Source organism: Bos mutus, chromosome 24 (genome assembly GCF_027580195.1).
Source record: "Bos mutus isolate GX-2022 chromosome 24, NWIPB_WYAK_1.1, whole genome shotgun sequence".
Classification (NCBI taxonomy): Eukaryota; Metazoa; Chordata; class Mammalia; order Artiodactyla; family Bovidae; genus Bos; species Bos mutus.
The window spans coordinates 28,734,534-28,748,464 of NC_091640.1; the positions used below are offsets into that span (position 1 = coordinate 28,734,534).

At 43.2% G+C, this 13,931-nt stretch overlaps 1 protein-coding gene across 1 annotated transcript in view; it reads left to right on the forward strand.

The window, feature by feature from the left end:
* Nucleotides 1-3,144: 3,144 nt before the first annotated feature.
* The window catches only part of CDH2 (cadherin 2), a 256,286-nt gene continuing 245,499 nt past the window's right edge, over nt 3,145-13,931 (forward strand). The window contains 1 exon segment of the mRNA XM_070361804.1: nt 3,145-3,204. Within this exon segment, the coding sequence (XP_070217905.1) occupies nt 3,145-3,204 (60 nt within the window).

The following is a 13,931-nucleotide window of genomic DNA, read 5'->3' on the forward strand; positions in this document are numbered from 1 at the left end:
TGACCCAGTAGATTACCTTTAGAATGGCAAAATGGAGGTACCATTTGTCTTGGGCACCAAAATAAATAGTGGATCTACTTTCATTAGCATCAAATGGATTTGCCAATCTCCAATAAGATGATCTGTGATCCCTTCTTCTGATCAAAGGCTGATTAGCAAGATTGAGCAGAGCATGTGATCAAGCTAAACTCAGGGAAAATTCCAAAGCAATCTATAACCACTGAAGAGTGAGACTCATGGAAGCTGGACATAAAATTTGTATAAATAAAAAATAAAATGCTGTCAGTGCTTATGTGGCTGATTGAAAACCACTGGAGTCAAGTGAATTAGTTGACTGACGGCCATTCCAAAGCAGTTTTTGAAGTCACAGTAAGAGTTTTATTTATAAAGGGAACAATTTTTAAAACCTCAAGCAAATAATTCTAATAAGCAATAGTCATTCATACTGAAATCTCTTCTACCTTTAAATTAATCAGAATGGCAATAAACATCAGTGGCTATTGCTGGGAGTGGTGAGACTGTAACTAAAGCCTCAAGTCTGGGATCACAGCTTAATTCTTAGGCACAGAGATAGCTCTATAAATTCCATTTTTTAATACAACAAAGGATATCTCTAATATTGCTGCTAAATGTTTTTCTATTATGCATGACTCCTTGAAAGTGGAACTCATAAATACCCAATTATATGGAAAAATTTTAGGTCAATTAGCAATAATGTGACAATACTATCTAGCAAAGAAGGAAGAGAAAGAACAAGTGGAGCCTTTTGTCTTTAAATTTAATTAACATGATCTTTCTTACTCTTTTGGAAAGAAAATCCAGGAAAAAAAAATTGAGTTTCATTTTTAAAAGGCCTACAATATTATGTTTTAATTAAAATTGAATCAACTTCCCTATGAATACTGAATTTTTAAAAGCCGAGCTAGTGACAGTACATTATTAAAAGCTGCATCACTTATGTCAAAGAAATTAGTACTTGATTTTTAGAGATTCATTATCAAGTTCTTAAATGATCAGCATCTTGAAACTCAAATTCAAATAATCTTAGTTCTTCAGTTATCCAAAGCAGAAGAGGAACGTACATTAATTGCAACGAAGTTTGATGATTTCCTAAGAGCTGAAAAGCTTAGGGGGGAAAAAAAACGTATTTTTCTTTAAAAAAAACCTTAAAAAAAATTACTGACAAAAACTTAATACCTCACCAAAATCAACTGCTCCTCACCCCTCCCTCCAGTCCACAAATGCCTGTGACCCAAACTTGTGAAGTCTCTCACTTTTTTGTGTGTGTGTGATCCACTCCAAGTTTATGCCTCACAAGGAAGAAGCAAAAATCCTTTACTTGGTGCGAACTCAGAATCAGTCATTTTATCTCTTAGATAATCCTATTCTTCAGGGCAAGTCCTGGCTTTTAGCTCCTTCCCCCGCTTCCTTTTTCTTTCGTTCTATACTTTTTGTTGTTGTTGGCAGTGGTTTAGGGAGGGAGTCAAAGTCCCCTAGACCACTCGCTAAAAATTGTGAACAGGGTCACGAACGAATAGAAACAGAAAACGGGAGATTTCAAAGAAAATAACACGCACTCTCAAACCCCTACAGGGAAAAACAACAAAACAACCACATCCAAACTTCGCAGTTTCAGTACATCCGCAAAGAAGGGAAGAGGTGCCGGGCCTCCGCCCTCCCGGCCCGCAGGTGGCTCGTGGCGAGCGCCGCAAACAATGGCCAGGATGCGCCCTGCCTGCGTCGCCAGTTTGCTGTGTCCGCCCCTGCCCAGACTTTAAAAAAAAAAACAAAACAGTCTATCTCGAAAGAATGACAGAACGGAAAGAGAAGCGTGCGTTAGGCTTCGGAGGAGTCATCCCCCCTCCAAAGCCTCATCTCTATCCGATCCCCATCGCGGTCCAAAAATGAACCTGCCACCCAATCAAGTTCCTGCGCAAGTTCTTTTTCTTTCCCGCAGCCCCTCCACCTGCCAGGGCTGTGCTCCGCGCACCCCAGGCTTCCCTCCGGCGACCCCCCGCGGGCTGCAGCAAAAATGGGGCGCTTCGGCTGGGCGGGGGCGGGCGGCTGCCGCGGATCCGGCCGGCTACCGCTGCAGCTTGGTGGCCTCCGATTGGCCACGACGCGGGCGGGTAGGCTCGGCGGAGGAGGGAGGCGGGGGCGAGGGCGGCGGCGGCGGCGGCGGGAGGCAATCCGAGCTGGGAGCGGGCAGCGCGCGGGGCGGGCGAGCGCGGGGACAGCGGCGGAGGCGGCTCGCCCTGATCGCGCTCGCGGAGGCCGAGCGGGGCGCGCGAAGGCCGAGCGGGGCGCGCGGGCGGCGGCAGCGACGCGGGGGTGGGGCGGCGCGCGCGAGTGAGCGGCGCGGGCCGAGAACCGGCGCGCGGGCAGCGGGGGCGGCCGCGGTGGCAACTGCGCGGGACGGAGCCGCGGCGGGAGCGGCCGCGCCGACCCCTGGCCTCATCCCCGCGCGGCCGAGGCCGGAGAACAGTCTCCAACTCTCCGGGGACCGGCAAGGGGCGCCAAGAAGCGGTCCTCCGCCCCCACGCAGCGGAGGCGCCGGCCGGCGGGACTGCTGCCCTTTGTGGGCACAGCGCGCACGGCCCCGAGCGCCCTCCCCGCGGCGCTCTCGCCGGCGTCTTCGCCGTGCCCGGCGGCCCTGGAGAGGGGACCCGGAGGAAGCAAAACCCCGAGCCCGAAACCTCGCGTTGTGGAGCTCCTGGGAGCTCCCGCGGCTCCGCTTGCACCTCCGCATCTTCCACCGGCCAAGGTCCCCGCCGCCTGCATCCCTCCTGGCTTCGCTGCGCTTGGGGCCGAAGCAGAGCAGCCTGCGCTGCCACCGCGGCCACACACTCACACACGCACACACTCACACCCTCACGCGCACGCCCGCCTTCTCCCCCGCCCCCTCCCCAGCTCCTTGATCTCGGTCTGTTTTATTACTCGTGGTGCGAGTCCCGCGGACTCCGCGGCCCGCTATTTGTCATCAGCTCGCTCTCCATTGGCGGGGAGCGCGGAGCAGCGGAGAAGGGGGTGGGGTGGGGAGGGAAGGGAAGGGGGTGGAAACTGCCTGGAGCCGTCTCTCCGCGCCGCTGTTGGTGCTGCCGCTGCCGCCGCCTCCGGCTCCTCGCTCGGCCCCTCTCCGCCTCCATGTGCCGGATAGTGGGAGCGCCGCGGACCCTGCTGCCGCTGCTGGCGGCCCTGCTTCAGGTACGCGGCGGTCCCCGCGGGCCGGGCCGCGGGCGGGGTGGGGCGGGCGGCGCCGGGTCCCTTTGTTCCCCGCGCCGCTGCGGGGCCGGGCTGCGCACCCGGGAAGGGAGGTGCCGCACCGCGCGGCCGGGAGCTGCGTAGACACGAGGCTCGGGCCGGGCGCCGGAGCAGGGCGCCCGTGGCTAGCCGGTCTCCCGCGCCTCTCTTGGCGGGTGCCCAAAGGGGCTGATCACGGTCTCCCCACTGCCCCTGCGGGGGTCCAGCCAGCTCCCGGGGGGTGTCTCTAGGCAGCAGAAGGGTGAGCTAGGCTAGCACTCCGGTTTTGCAGTTTTCTACGCTTCTCATCCTTCGCGTAGCACTTTGCTCCAATTTTTTTTTGTTGTTTATTTCTGCAGGGATGGGTCTCGAGTTTGCAGTCGAAATTCTCACTCTGGTATCTTAGTTACGGGACTTGCCTCCACCCCACCTCATCCTGGCACCCGCGCGGCTCCCGGTGCCCGAGGGCTCCAGGGTCCTATTGTCTTTACCCCAGCGTCGAATTGCTGGCTATTTGTTTTCCTGCCCTTGCAATTTCCTCTGTCGGTCCTACCTGAAAAGAAAACCTCGCTCCCTTGCCCAGACGAGTCTACGCGGGTCCGCGCCTCCGCACCCAGGCCCTGGCCCCGGACGCCCCTTATCCCGCCGGGCGGGGAGAAGTTCCGTTACTTGGCTGTTTTTCCTCTCCCTCTGTCCGGCTGCGTCTGCCCTGCGTGCGTGCTGGGGGCGCCTTGACCGGGAGCCTCCGCACTTTTCACGCCTTCGGGAGAGCGCCAGTCAGCCTTTCCCTGGAATCGGTACCGGGAGGCTCCTCGGCGGCGGGAAGCACCTGCTCCAGGCAGGTCTCAGCCTCCCTCCCCACTCCGCGCGAGTCCCCAGCCCGGCCGAGCGTCCAACTTTCCCGCGGCGTTGGGCCAGAGGATGCCCCGAGGCCCCTCTTGGCCCGCCAGCGGGGTCTGGCGAAGGGAAGCCGCGCGCCGCGGCCGAGACCCCCTGTGCTGGGCGGGGTCCGGCCGGGGGTCCCGCTTCTGCCGCCGCGGGCGGTGGGGGCCCGAGGTGGCTGCGGGAGAGGGGCGTGCCCGCCCTCATGGCCTGAAGGGGTCTCGGGGGGAATCCGCCCCAGGGGGCCCCCAGCGCACCGCCAACGGCTGGGGGTGGCAGGCCGGCGACTGCTCCAAAAAGTGCGGGCGCGGTTCGGAAGTGCCGCTGCGCCCGGGGCGACCGGGGCAGGGACAGATAGTGCAGATCGCCGCTCTCCGTGGTCATCACGGGTCAGGGCCTGGCGCGCTCCGGCCGCGGGCGCCGGGGGCTGGACCGGACTGGCGCCCGCGGTCTCGCGCGCTCCCTCCCGCCGCCCCCTAGAGGGGTGTGGGCCGCGCCGAGCCCTGTCCATGGTGCGCCCGTTCCGCGCTCGCCTCCCCCGGGTCGCGCTCGCCTACTCTCAGGCTCTCTCCCTCCCACTGGCTCGCGGGCCGCCCAGGTCCCGCCGTTCCTTTCTCCTTTCTTGGGTTTCTCCTTTTGTTCTTTCCTCTCCTGCTGGTCTCTTTCTCTTTCCCCTTCCCCCATTCGCCAGTCCGCCCCCCTCGGCTCTCTGCAGACGCTGGGGTTTCAGAACTGTTCTACTGGACATTTTTGGCCTCTGCACTTTTGGGGAGTGGATGGAATTTCTTCTTACTTGGGGGAGGAGACCTGCCAGTCACTTGCTAACAAAAGTACCTCCTGTTATAAAACCGCCCTTTATTCTTGGAGCGCACACTCCTCATTCTTTCACCTCCTGTCAGTTCATTTATTGTTTCTTCTTTTAAAAGGGGGTTTATTGAAGAGGTTCGGCTGAAGGGGAGGAAGGAAAAAAGTGCTACTTCAAGTGTTTGAAGTTAAGGGGAAAACAAGATAAACTTAAGAATCCTCCCAGACATCAGATTTAAAAAACAAATACCTCGTAGATTAGAAAAATCTTGTTTTAAAAAACATGTTGTTTTGAACATCATACCATGGTCTTACTTATTTATAGGCAATTTTATAATAAATCCTAAGAGGTTCAGTCCAGCTCTGGATGGTATGCTCACTAACTTTTTGATCTGAAAGTAAGTTTTAATTGAATATTGTGCAGTGAAGTTAGGATAGGAGGAGACGTTTCTTGGTCACTAATAACCAATGGACTAATGGTTCATGGGACTAATCTGTGTACCACGGAACTATCTCATTTCCTCTTTGAGTCATCTGCTTTGAAACCAGGTGTGGATTTTGTAGGCCATGTTCTTTTTTAAGCATTAAATATATATATAATTTATAAACGTCAAATCGTGCACTTCCCTTTTCTGTTGTATGTTCTTTCTCAGTGTCTTCCAGGCCAACCCGAGGTTGACTTTCAAAAACCTTGAGGAAAGGGGAGATTAAAACTTTGTCATCAAGTTATTTGGGTAATTCATGGGTATGAGTCAAGCAATAACACTGAGTGATTTACAAGGTCATTAGAAGTGGAAGCAGAGCAGTTCATGCAACATGAGTTTTAGGGTTAAGTGTGCTATGTGGATTGTACACACCGAGATTGGAAATGACTGTTTGCTAATGGTCTGCTTTACATACTGGAATAACATAGATCTATCTGCAATGTGAAAATGGCCCCTCTGCACTCTGCAGTCATCTGCTTTTTAAAACTCTACCTTTTTTTTCAAGCTTCAAGCCAGACTAAGGAGTCTAAGAGTTTTAGAAAAAAGAATGAGTAAATTATCAGTTTAGATACTGAGTTGCCTTATTTTTTCAGACCAGTTAAAGAATAATTAAATATTCAAAAGGACTTTATGCCTTTAATGAACTGAAGTGTTCTTTGTTTTACTTGGAACACTTTTTTTTTTTCACTTTAAGAGAATCTTTACTAGTTGAGTTATTCTGTTACCTAGATTTACATAATTCTAGTCAATTTTGCATATTATGATATTCAGCTTTTAAGATTTTCTCTATTCTTGCTCATTTTAGCTTGAGGCATTAGCATTGTCCTCTAAAAAAGAAAAAAAAGCAGAATTTGAGCATTAAACTTCACTGATCAAGGGATATCACAAAGTTATGACAAGCTTTCCTTTCATACAAGTGACTTTCAAATCCTTAAATAGATATATCATCAGGGAAAAAAGATCAATTATACTTTTACTACCCATCCAGTCATGAATAGGTTAGAAGCTTGCTTTGTTTTTCTGGTTCTCATTTTAACTGCATAGCTCCATTATTCTGTTTTAAATACATTTGTATGGGTTATGAAACATCAAAGACATCACCCTAAGTTTCACAAATATTTTAGATTCTTAGTCTTATCACATAGATTTCTGCTTTCAATGCTGAATGAGGACCTATGAAAAAAGATGCACAAACCATATGTGATTTTCTCATATTAGGTATGGACTTTCATGGCATTAATTTCAATACATAAAATGTGGGGCGGAGGGGGGAAGGCTTTGTTTTAGACTGGAAAATCTAGGATACCACAATCATTTTAAGAATAAAACATTTATGTATTCTCTATGTTTATTTGAATTTCAAGTTCCTTTGAAAGTAAAAATTAATTGGTATTCACAGTCTCTTCTCCTTTTGTGTATCTTTGCCCTTTTTAAAATTTCTGGCACATGGTCATTACTAACAGGTGTTGTTGTTGTTGTTTAGTTGTTAAGTTGTGTTCAACTTTTGCCACCCCCGTTAACAGTAGCCTGCCAGGCTCCTCTTGTCCATGGAGTTTTCCAGGCAAGAATACTGGAGTGGGTTGCCATTTCCTTCTCCAGGGGATCTTCCTGACCCAGGGATTGAACCCACGTTTCCTGCCTTGCAGGTGGATTCTTCTACCACTGAGTCACCAGGGAAGCCCCCTTACTGACAGCAGTGCACTGCAAATGCACTAAATGCAACTTGAAACATAATTAGTGTGTCCTAAGATATTATACGCATATCTTAAAATGATATAGATATACACACAAATTAAAATTACACGAATTTTTTAGGCCTTAACTGCAAGTTTAGAATTTACTTGCAGAGTATACTGTCATACTTTTATCAAAGTCTGCCCTGGCCTTCTAAAAGTTTGGACTGAGATTTTAAGGGGAAAGTCTTCTTAAATAGTTTGTATTTTTTACATGTAGAGATTGAGTTCTATTTAAAACAGATTTTTGGTGACCGTGTGTTGCGCCAGACTGTCCTTAATTTCCATTTTCATTAAAAATTTTCAATTCTTAAATCTGTTGTGCCTCATTAAGCTTTAGGGTTATTAATCGGGAAATGTCAAGACTTAAACCAACAGTTAATCTTGCTTTAAAATGCCTTTTAAAGAAATCCTAAGTAACTCCAATCCCCATTCTATTTTCAAAGGGATAGTCTCAAGTTAGAAGAGTGATTTTAAAGAAAAATCAGCTGTTATTTAAGAAATGTAGTGTTTGTATCTACTTTCTATGGCTTTGCCTAAGTTAACATTATTCAAATTTGCTCTTTTGGCTCAAATACAAGAATTAATCAAGTTTAAGCACTGCACAGACTTGTGGTGAATTTTGTCCATCCGATAGGATAGATTTGGAATTTAGATTTTGTTATTTGAGTAATTATTTCACATCTGCCACGAGTACACCTTCTAGAATCTGTTTTCAAGTTGGGTTTAGAACTGTAAGTTGAAACATAATTTGTACCAACAAATCATTACGCCTCCCATTTCTGTTTGTTTTCTTCTACAAACTTACTTTTGTTTGAATTTTTCAGTTAATTTGAGCGGATGCTAGTCTTTGTGTATTTAACTAAATGTAGATAAGTTTTAAATTAAACAAACCTATTCATGCCAGGGAGGAAGAAGATACAGATAAATATTGTAGAAAAAGCTACATCTTCTACACATATAAAGTGATGAGTTTAAAGCAGGCAGAAGGTGAATTCAGGATCTAAATGGGACCTTTTGAAAAATGTGAACTTTATGGTTTTGTTACAATCAAGTTTTTAAGCTCTATTTTAGGTTGTGCATGAATAAAGCTCAGTTCCTCCTTGTTATTGTCTTTAGGACCCAGAGTACTTCTTCTCTGAGCTTGCAACTGTATTTTACAGCACCCAGGCTCTTGGGTTGCATATATACACACACAGTATACATGTTTAGAACTCCACATACATGTCCCCTGCAATGTTTACCAGTTTGGCATGAACTATCAACTGATAGTTAACTGATAACTTTGTGTGTGTCATCCAAGGTGATTTGAGCACTGAGAGTAAATAATACCTTTGTTCTGGGCAAGTGAGCTGCCCTGACATAGTGTGAAGGGCAAGAGCGAGGGTCAAGGGCAGGAAGCCTGAGGTTCTAATCTGGTCCAGATGTAGTTTAGTCTCTTAAACTCTGCTGACCTCATTTTCCTCAATAATAAAACCATAGGCCTGGTTGGATTAGTTGATCTCTAAGGGACTATCTAGTTCTGTGACTCTTGGGGCTGCTTAAAATATCCCAAAATGATTCTTTTCAAAGACTTTGGAATGACTTTAATTTTTAACCTGAAATGCAGGGATTTTCAGGTACTCAGAGGACTGAGTATGCTTTTTGAGTACTGTTGACAGTAGTTTATTATATATGATAATATGTCATTCAGCACTAAGAATATAGCCCTTTTGGATGAACCTAGAGATTATCATATTAAGTAAATTAAGTAATTAAGTAAATCAGAGAACAATGTCATATGAGACCTCTTATATGTGGAATCTAACAAAATAATACAGATGAACTTATTTACACAGCAGAAATAGATGCACTTAGAAAGTACACTTACAGTTTTGAAAGGGCAAAGGGTTGAGGGATAAATTAGGAGTGGGATTAAGAGATAACATACTACTATATATAAAACAGATAAACAACAAGGACCTATTAGTAGACCTATCTCTACTGATAGGCTTCTCTATATAGCATAGGGAACTATATTCAGTATCTTGTAATAACCTATTAGGGAAAAGAATCTGAAAAAGAACATATATATATATATATATATATGTACTTATGTTTAACTGAATCACTTTGCTGTACAGCTGAAACTAACACTTTGTAAATTAAAAAAAAAAAACAACTTTTTAAAAAAAGAATATGGCGCCTTGACCTAGCAAGTTCTTCTCTAGTCACTTTTACAGATATGTTTGTATTCGTGATATATATGTGATATTTACAAATATAGGTATATGCATTGAGGCACTGTTTATAATTGCAAAAGATCGGATTAGATGACCCTCTGAAAGTCCATCAGTAGAGACTGATTTAATAAATTATGGAGTAATATGCAGTCAGATTTGAGAACCTCTGGTTACAGTCAAGAAAATTATTGTTAAGCCACCTAATGTTTTTGGCATACTCAGGTACCTAGAAAAGATTCAGGTTAGGACCACTGAAATCATCAGTGGGATTTCAGGGCCTCTGAATGAAGAAGAGTTGGATGTAGACCACAGATAGAAGCTATTGCTGAATAGAAAATTAAGCACAGTAGAAATAAGATGAAGATGACCTATGAGAACATCCTAAAGTTGAGTTGAGAACAGCCTGTAGTAGGCTGAGCTTATAAGTAAATTCAAGAAAGATTGGCTAAATATAACGTGTAGTTATGTAATAGTTTCCATGTTGTATCATGAAGTGACCACACTATGCTGAGTTAACCACCTGAGAGATTATACTGGCTGGTTAACCCATCATGATATTTCTTCCATTCTCTTGACTGACTGAATATTTAATTTTTCATCTGTTCTGATAGTGAAAAAGTTATCTAAAGTAGACTTTACCTGAACCTAGAACTTGAGATTCAGAAAAACATTTAGTGTTAGAGTCGGATGTTTTGGTCTACACTCTCCAGTAAGGAAGCTATTGAACTTGGGTTTTTCCCAAGTAGCATTGGGAGAATTAGTGGGGTTTTAAAACAGCTTGAGTCATTTAAAAGGAGGTGCTATTATAAATACAATATGGCATTCATAATCGAGTGACTTGGAGAAGTGTTTGATCCATGATCCATTCTTAAATTTTCTTTTACAAAATATACCTGCCTATGCCACTTCAGTACTCTTGCTTGGAAAATCCCATGGACGGAGGAGCCTGGTGGGCTGCAGACCATGGGGTCGCTAAGAGTTGGACATGACTGAGCGACTTCACTTTCACTTTTCACTTTCATGCATTGGAGAAGGAAATGGCCACCCACTCCAGTGTACTTGCCTGGAGAATCCTGGGGACAGGGAAGCCTGATGGGCTGCCGTCTATGGGGTTGCACAGAGTCGGACACTGCTGAGGCGACTTAGCAGCAGCAGCAGCAGCAGCATACTACTATATATTATAATTTTAGTATTGTTTTTATGTTAATTTAAAAAATTAACTTGACCATAGCATGTTTATGTACAATCATATATTTTTATGGTTGTAGTTTTAATATTTGCTTTTGTGTTTTTAAAAAAAATTATACTTGATATTCATCATTTAAAACTTTTATATGGAGTTTCCATACCCCAATGCTGATATATAATTTAATGTTTTGTTGGATTAAAGAATTAGTAAAAAAGAAAAAGTTAAAGGATCATAATTTGGAATCTTTGTTCCAGAAATTATTGGAACTGAAAATGTGACATGACTCTTTTATCCTTATTATTAAAATAAGTTTTGAGATTATTCAATGTTCTTCTGTTGCCTTAGTGTTGAAATTTGTAAAATTTTGGAAAAGGGAAATCTAAATTGTAGGGACAGGAAATAGTTTAATGGTTGTTTGGGGCTGGACATGGAGACAAAAGATTGGTTACAAAGGCGCAGGAGGTAATTTGGGGGGGTGACAGAAATGTTCTAGATCTTGATGGTAATGGGTTGATGAATGTATACTTTTTGAAACTCTTTGAACTGTACTCTTAAAATGGGTGCATTTTTATTGTATGTAAATTATACCACAGTAAAATTGGTTAAAAAATAAATGATTCACACATTAAAAAAAAAAAGTATCTAAATTCATATTATTACTTCCAGTAAGGATTCTAAGAAATGCCTTTTCAGTGTTTTATTTTTTTTCCCCAATAGTCAATTCGAAGACTTTTAACAGTTTATTTTTAGTAATAGTCAGTAGGTCATTCATATAACTCAAAAAAGCACATAACACCAAATAAAACTACTTGAAACTTCAGATAATTTGCTGCCATCTCTTCAAATCTTTTTTTTAAAAAACAGTGTCTGGTATAATAATACAAAACCTTAAGGATAAAATATTTTTAATTTCAGGGAAGAAACTAGTAAATTACCTTACTTAATTATTTCCATATCCTTGTGACATAAATAAATAAATAAATAAAACCTTGTGGTTTTATTCCCATTTTATAGAGATGATGAAAGAGAAAGTCAGACAGTCTGAGTATTTATTGTGAGAATCCTGAGTGGAATGATATCTCTTTATAGCAGAGTTAAGCCTGACTGCAAAGCCCATGGTTTTCTCCTTCTACCAGGCTGGGATGCTTTTAATTTGATATTCAGGGAAAAATTCCACAGTAGAAGGAAATTGCAGTTCCTCACTACTGAGTTTATAAGATTTTTGTAAAGTAGTTAACTTTTGAGCTTCATTCTTTAATTTTGACCTTAAATATTTTATTTTGACATTTGAAACCAAAATTTAATACTTGGTTAAGATTTTCATTATATATATATTTCTTTTTTTCCTTAGAGAAGAAAAAATAATTCCAGGTAAATGATTTATAATCATTTTCATGATGTTCTTCAAATTGTCTTCATCAACAAATAATGTGTTGATAAGTACTCAAAAAATAATTTTTGAATGCATTTTGGAACTTAAAATACTTTGTAAGAGCCACAAAAACCTGACCCAACCCACATTTTTTGTGTTTGGGGTTTTTTGTGTGTGTTGTTTTTTTTGAAACTGTGTCTGTTTAGTGTTCTTTTCTTTATAAAAGTACATGCAAGAGATTCTATCATTAAGTAGTAAAATATTTTAATGTTTCATGGCAGGTTTTCCATGTTTGAATAGTTTGAATTACCTTTTCTCCCACAAATGAAATTAGTTGGCATCTTTTAAAAATATAGATGCCCACACCTACAACAAGTTTATGGGACTGTTTTGTGGGGTTACTGAGTACCCACTGATTTGTTTGCTGCCCAGAAAGCCTAGAACTGTTTTTTTTTTTTTTTTTTTTTTTGTAACTTGACCTATTGTTGGTGGGTGGATACACTTGGCTTGACTGTAATTGCAAACTAAATGTCTCTTAGTTGGGTCAGGGAGCTGTTAAAGCGAACTCTGAAATAAATGACTTAAAAAAACATTAAATTTATGAAGTTTGAAGAATATGATATAATCCCTTTGCTTAACACAAATCTTTAATAAACCAGAGACTGTGACCACTTTAATTTTTTTTTTCTTTTGTTGTCTTAATTGGTTAACACAACAGTTCAAAGTCTGCAGTTCATTCTTTACGGCTTTCCGGTCCAGTAAGTAAAGAAAAGTGTGTTTTCTGCAACCAAAGTATTAGGCTTTCACAGCTCCTTTGGTACCAACAAGAGCATCTCCAAGATTAGGTTTTCATGTCTTCTCATATTTCAGGGAATTCAGAATTTAAATTTTACACACTCATACTCAGCCTTTATGGAAATAACAGATGTGTATAGGACCGTGCTGAGTGTTCATTAATTGATCATAGTATTGAATCAGTGCTCAGTCAAGACACAGCATTTCCAGCATCCCAGGGACACCCTCTTCAATTTTAACCATCCCTTCAGTGGCAACTATATGTTGTCCAGTGACTGAGTCGTGTCCGAATCTTTGTGACCCCAGGGACTGCAGCACACCAGGCTTCCCTGTCCTTCACTGTCTCCCAGAGTTTGTACAAATCCATGTCCATAGAGTCAGTGATGCCATCCAACTTGACTTCTAATAGCAGATATCAGTTTAGCTTATCCCCATATTTTATGAAGTCATCCACTATATACTGTTTTGTACTTTTCACTCAATTTGTAGAATTGTCTGTGTATGTGTGTCTTATGTCTTTTTTAATAGTCACAAGGTTAGGAAAGGCTTCTGGATGCTATGGAAGTATCTGGGAGGTTGAGGAAGGTGAAAACTGATTTAAAAGCAACAATAAAAACAGGCCATTTCATTGCATCTAAAGGTCACTTGAATGTTTACAGTGGTTTGTGGTGTCAAACCATGAAAAAACTTGTGGATTTTCCTATCTAGATATCTTCTCCTGCAGTTCTGGTAAATTGGCAGTGTTGCTTCAGCCAAAAGCTGAAGACTTTGGAATTTAGTAAGTTACACCTTTTCTTGCCCTTCCCTTTTTATCAGAAGGAAGGTAGAGACAAAACACTCAGGATCTTTTGGATTTGACATCTTCATGCGGAAGATTTCGGTGTTAAGACTAATCTTTGCAGCAATGCTTCTTAATACTCTGAGCTTCCTAGTGACCCACTTCTCAAGGAGGCCCTACCCAGATTTATTTTTACCTAAAAAAGTTTCAGTTGGGGGTTACAATACCACGGACTCCTCGTTTTCCAGAAGGTTGGTGCATCTTTGGGGATAGTTGATCCTCTTCTGTGTCTGTGTAGCCTTTTTAAAGATCTTAGAGGTTGCCATGAAGGATACAGAGCTCCATACTTGTCCCAAGTTCTTCTTTCTGGAGGCCTTTTCTCTCCATGTATAATATTTGTTGAGTAGACCTAGAATCTAGGTGGAGGAGTC